Here is a 6,156-nt window from a genome sequence, read left to right on the forward strand (position 1 = left end):
AGGAGACTAGTGAGCCACAGTCCATGGGGTTGTAATAGAATCAGACATGACTTATCAACTAAACAACAACCACCTTCCCCCCTACCTTCCTCTTTTCACTTAACACTCACATCTTGAGGGTACCCATGTCTTAAGGAAGATGGTTTGGAAAATGCTGTGCTAGGCAATGCTGATCAGGGAGATGGGGAGCCAAGGGGCACACTGTGACCCAGCAGTGGTGTTAAAATGTATGGTCACTACTCTTGTTGCAAACATTACAGTAAAGTACATTGCAGGCAGCAGTGACCTGAAGTTCATTCCCAAACACTGGCCCCCACACTCAACCCTCCACAGGAAGCTCTACACACTGCTGTATTTAAAATGGATAAACAACAAGGTCCTACTGCACAGCACAGGGAACTCTGCTCAATGTTATGTGGCAGCCTGGATGGAGTTTGGGGGAGAATGGATACATGTACATGTATGGCTGAGTCCCTTCACTGTTCACCAGAAACTCTCACAACATTGTTTGTTAATCAGCTATACCCCAATAGAAAATAAAAACTTTAAAATGAAAGAAAAAGGTGACTTTTGCAAAATGTCCCATGTCCATGGGGAGAACAGGAGTTTCTGAGGGGTTAGTTGGGCAGTTGTGCTAGAGCTCAGACAGCTTACATGAGTTCTCATCTGATGTCGGGAGAAACATACGGGCAGAGGGTGGGGGCCCCGATGAAGGCCCTGGAAAGGCCTCTTATCATCAGGGAAATCAGAGAGCAAAACGAAGGCGAAGAACTAGTTGGAAGGGTCACGATGGAACTGACAGTCTGACAAGGAGAAGACGGATCAGGCAATTTATGAAATGATAGGACTCCAGCCAGATCTTCCTGTTGTTAGACTGTTGGTCCAGCTCAAGTCTCCTTTCTGCTCTGTTAGCAAGTGCTCCGATGGGACCTGTGATGGCTGTAACTTCCACTTCCTGTGGGAGAGCGTGGCCGCTTGCCCCCTCTGCTCAACTGCCGACTACCATGCTATCGTCAGCAGCTGCGTGGCTGGCATCCAGGTAGGCGTCTCTGCTTGGGGACTTCCCAGGAGACAGGCGAGTGTGATATCTGAGTTCCTTGTTTTTCTCCCCAACAGAAGACTACTTACGTGTGGCGAGAACCAAAGCTGTGCTCCGGTGGCATCTCCCTGCCTGAGCAGAGAGTCACCATCTGCAAAACGATAGACTTCTGGCTGAAAGTGGGCATCTCCGCAGGCACCTGCACCGCCATCCTGCTCACCGTCTTGACCTGTTACTTTTGGAAAAAGAATCAAAAGTACGTGATGGGTTTGGGGATGGCCAAGGTTGGATTGTTGAGCTGGGAGGAGAGTATCTGAGAGTATAAATTCACAGGGCTGCTCTTGGGTCCCTGGTGGCTCAGAGGTTAAAGCATCTGCCTGCGATGCAGGAGACCCGGGTTCGATCCCTGGGTTGGGAAGATCCCCTGGAGAAGGAAATGGCAACCCACTCCAGTATTCTTGCCTGGAGAATCCCATGGACGGAGAAGCCTAGTAGGTTACAGTCCACGGGGTCGCAAAGAGTCGGACACGCCTGAGCAACTTCACCTCACCTTACAGTCCCTGTGACTCTGGCCAGAGGCTTGTTGAGCCACTCATCCAGTATATGCCTTGATTATGCTGACTCCTCAGGGCTTCCGCAGTGGCTCAGCAGTAAAGAATCTGCCTGCTATGCAGGAGACATGGGTTCAGTTCCTCCAGGAAGATCCCCTGGAGGAGGGCATGGCAACCCACTCCAGGATTCTTGCCTGGAGAATCCCATGGACAAGGGAGCCTGGTGGTCTACAGTCCATGGGGTCACAAAGAGTCAGGCACAACTGAAGTGACTCAGCACACACGTATGCATCTTAACTCCTAAACAGGGATGGTACCACATGGCAGTCTATGAAAAGCTGTTAGATCTCAAAAGAAATGCAAAGAAAATTCTTACTTTGCTATTATTAATGATAAAAATGGTTTTACAGTTTCATGGTTTCTGTTCAGCTTTGAAATCATAGGAACACCTAGACTTAAGGGAAAAGATCCCTGACTTGGGAATCAGATTCCCTAGCCAAATCCCCAGCCTAACACCATTTTGCTATGTTTCAGTTCCATCACCCATGGCAAGGAAAGATCTCCTTTTAGCCCAACCTTTCTTCTTTTCCTTTTATTACAGTTTGGTGTCTTGTCTTCCCCATTCCCTTGTTTCATAGGCTAGAGTACAAGTATTCCAAGCTGGTGATGAACGCTACCCTCAAGGACTGTGACCTGCCAGCCGCTGACAGCTGTGCCATCATGGAAGGCGAGGACGTGGAGGATGACCTCATCTTTACCAGCAAAAAGTCACTCTTTGGGAAGATCAAATCATTTACCTCCAAGGTAGGGAGGGTGGCCAGTGCACTGAGGTCACCCTGGAGGCCAGGAGAAGACATCAGTCCTAGGACACTGAGACCCCCGACTGTTTAGGGACCACTGTTCTGCTCCCTACCCTCCATACTCTTCTATCCTCCCGCCTTGAGAATCCTGGCTTCTGTCTTCTGTGTTTTCACACAAATACCTTTTTCCCCTGAGGCCCAGGACTGCTCTGCACAAGGCTCCTTCTCTGCCAACATGCACTCCAGTGGATGGGCTATTTGGGCCTTTTAACTTCCAGAAGGAGTACTGAACCACCCATGTGGTTCAGAATCACCCTCCATCCCCCCAAAACCAAAACAAAACAATAAACCAAAAACCTTTTTGTATTTTGGAGGGAGGGGAAGGGATGACCTCTAGGGTCAACTGCTGGTAGAAGTGAGGCTCTCCTTTGGCCAGTGGAGGGTCCTGTCCCCTGGGTGTCAGGCCCCTGTCCTTTGGAGGCTGAGTTACAGCTTCATCTAAGTTGTTCACTCTTGAACAGTTCTGAACTGGGAGAGCTGACTCTCTATGTGTGGCTGAATGAGTCTGAAGCTCATAAACATAAGACAGACCACACTGTCGCTGGGCCTGGGGCAAGCAGAGAGCATTCGAGTAATTCCTCCAGGGTCATCGCCCTCTGCAGCCCCACTCTGCCAGCACCCACAGTTCACTGCTGCCCTGACCAATTTATCCAACCTGGGTGGAGAGGGTGGCAACAGAAAAGGAAAGGAAGGTGGGCAGGTGTTTACTTGGCCGAATCTCATTCCCTTTGGGCTGACCTTCCAGGGTAACTCTCTTGGCCTCCTTAGACCTTGAATGCTTTTTGTTTAACCAGTGGGAGAATAGTTTACCCTGGGATGCTTAGGTCTTTCTGGGACTTCTAGAATTCAACAAAGATGCAAAACAAGGGGTTTAAAGATATTTCTCATCCTCTGACTGACTGAAGGGAGCAAGAAGAATAGAGGCTATCTTATGTTCCTGTTTCCACGAAGCCACTGAAAGCAGGAATTTCAGGAGGGTTCTTTCTGTCGCCTCTTTTCCATTTCTCTCCTTTGTTCCCCAAACTTGCCCATGGGCAGCAGCCAGCTCCTGTCGCCATCTCTCTTTCAGAGGACTCCTGATGGGTTTGACTCAGTGCCACTGAAGACATCCTCAGGAGGCCCAGACATGGACCTGTGAGGGACACTGCCCTGCCTCACCTGCCTCCTCACCTGGGCACGTCACCTTGCAAGCCTGTGGCAACGTGGGTGCCACCCTCCTGCAGCACCCACTGCTGGAAATCTCTTCGTCGTGGCCTTATCAGAAGAAGTTTGAATTCCTGATCTTTGTTTTCTTTTTATAGAGTATCCAAACCTTCCTTTCTGCTTGCCTCAAACCTGCCAAATATACCCACACCTTGTTTATATATTACTCCCTTGCTTGCATCTTGTTTCCCAAAATGGACCAGCTGCCAGAGCCATAGCTTCATCTGCTCATATTTCTTATTGCTCTGGGACAAAAGTATTCCTCTCTTTTTAAGTATAGAAATGGCTCCCGCTGTCCTCTTATTTCAGGGCAGAAGCAGCCAGGAGTTTCTCCTGATCATTGCCCTCAGCTCATGATCTCTTTGGGAGAGAGGCTGGGTGAGGAGGGTATTGGCATCCCCTGATGGACCATCCATCTTCCTGGTTGCCTGGATTCATCTCTCCTGGATAACTGGCTCCAACTGGTATAATGGACAGGCTGGGGGCCAGATGAGTAAGCCCTGGGTAAGAAAAGGCCTGATAAGCACAAAGAGGCAATAAAGGAAGGTTTTATTTTGTTTTTTTAAACTGGGTACTTCATTCCCTTTTCTTGAGTAAGCTCTAACTGTTCTCACTGGAGCCAAAGGAAAAAGTTTGTCGAGAAAATGCCCAAAGCCCTGATGGATCTCTTCTCCCCCTAGCATCGCCTTTTGGTTTTTCGTATTTTAAACCTCCCACCGTCTCCCTATGACACTAAAGGGAACCAGGTAAGCCCCAACCTCAGATGTTCTAGCTTTATTCTCTATTTGCTTTTACCCAAAAATGACAACATTGCCAGCGGGGAAAATTCCTCATCCTTGAGCACCCCATACCTAAAGGCTTGGACCATATAAGGGAACACACATATTATATTTTGGAAGAACACAAGCAGGTCAAGGTTTTAATGGGGCCACACTGGAAAACCAGCCCACAACGGGCTGGACCTGGGGCGGTCATGGTGCCTGCTTCTAAGCTTAGTTCATCTGCTCGGCCACAGAACAAACAACCTGTAGGCTGGCCAAGAAGGCATGGACTTCTAGCCCGTGCCCCAGCAGTAAGTAAATCCAGATCAGTTTTCAGGGAGGAAACGCTGGGGGAGTTAGACAAGGTGTTCGCCAAACTGGGAACCCTCGCACTCTCAAGCCCCTGTCTTTCCTGCTTGTGTTCTCCTTTGCTTTGTGTGCTATAAAATGAAAATGACTTCTGGCTCCACCTTCTGCTAGCATCGTTCTTACAGGTGAGTAAAGTGAATGGCCTCTTTGCCCCTTTTCTCGACTTTCACAACAAGTGTAAGTGATGAACTTTAACTAGAATGGTAAAACCAGAGCAAGAGTTTCAGTTCTCTTTTTCTTTCGACCAATGGCAATTCTCCTCCCCTCACTATTTGGCTAGAATGACGTCCTGGTTCAAGGGCCCAGTTGCCCATGGTTTGTGCCTGTCTTCAAATGGCCATTTGGTGACCAGCTTGGAGATGACACTTGTAAATGGTTTGTCTGCTGCACAATGACCCGCCCCTGCTGCCCTGGCAATGGTCTTATAGAAGGGTCTGTGAGAACTGGAACCCTGCTATGACTTCTGGCCAGAAACAGCATCACCGAATGCAGGCAGTCCCTTTGATTCAATAAATCTAGAAGCTTTTCTTTGGTATCTAATTTCTTCCTCCTCCTGTGGGACTCAGGCTCTCAGAACCTGTGGCCATGGTGGAATTTCTCTCAATGGAGGCAGATAGTCAGCTTCTGCGTGCCAGCCGAAAGTTTTCCAGAGTCTCAACAATGCCCCGGGCATCTGCTTTTCCACCAAATAACTTTATTTTGTGACAAAGGCCACAGAAGGTACACAGACTGTGCTAGAATCAATCAGAAAAAAATACCTACCCCATTGATTTCCTTATTCTGACATCTTGAAACCGAGTGATCCTAGAGCAACCTCAAACTCCACTGGCTTAATCATAATACTTCAAAAATCTCCTTTCTATATCCCTTAGTGTACCGATTTCTGCAAATATTCCCTGCATCCTGCCAGGAACTCCTGAGATATGCTATAATGGTCATCTGTTGCTCCCTTAGCAACTTAGAAATGATAGATATTTTTTAATAGCTCTATTGAGGTATAATTCAAATTCCATGCAATTCACTCATTTAAAACATACAATTCAACAGATTTTAGTATACTCACAGAATTGTACACCTATTACCATAGTCAAATTTAGAACACACACATGTTATTTTACACGGGAAAAATCTTTAGTAAACCAAGACTATAGTGTTTTGCGCAAGCTTTTAGGGGAGGGAGAGTGGGCTCAGGAGATAAAATATTAAATTCCATTTAGTTACCTAGAGTCCAAGAATACACATGTAACTCTTATCATGTAGATGTCACTTGTATTTGGCTGAGAGTACAAATGAAGACTGGTGTATTAAAGGACCAGGGGATTTCTTATGCCAACAAAACTTTTTTTTTTTTTTTGGTCTCACTCTACGTTGAA

At 47.4% G+C, this 6,156-nt stretch overlaps 1 protein-coding gene across 1 annotated transcript in view; it reads left to right on the forward strand.

Moving 5' to 3' along the window:
* Positions 1 to 6,156, forward strand: part of KIAA1324 (KIAA1324 ortholog) — an 80,321-nt gene extending 74,165 nt beyond the window's left edge. The window contains exons 19-22 of the mRNA XM_005677961.3: positions 913 to 1,039; positions 1,117 to 1,295; positions 2,229 to 2,394; positions 3,520 to 6,156. Coding sequence (XP_005678018.2) covers positions 913 to 1,039; positions 1,117 to 1,295; positions 2,229 to 2,394; positions 3,520 to 3,588 — 541 coding nt within the window. The 3' untranslated portion in view covers positions 3,589 to 6,156. The remainder of the gene's footprint in view (positions 1 to 912; positions 1,040 to 1,116; positions 1,296 to 2,228; positions 2,395 to 3,519) is intronic.

This window comes from Capra hircus, chromosome 3 (assembly GCF_001704415.2).
Source record: "Capra hircus breed San Clemente chromosome 3, ASM170441v1, whole genome shotgun sequence".
In the NCBI taxonomy this organism is placed as follows: Eukaryota; Metazoa; Chordata; class Mammalia; order Artiodactyla; family Bovidae; genus Capra; species Capra hircus.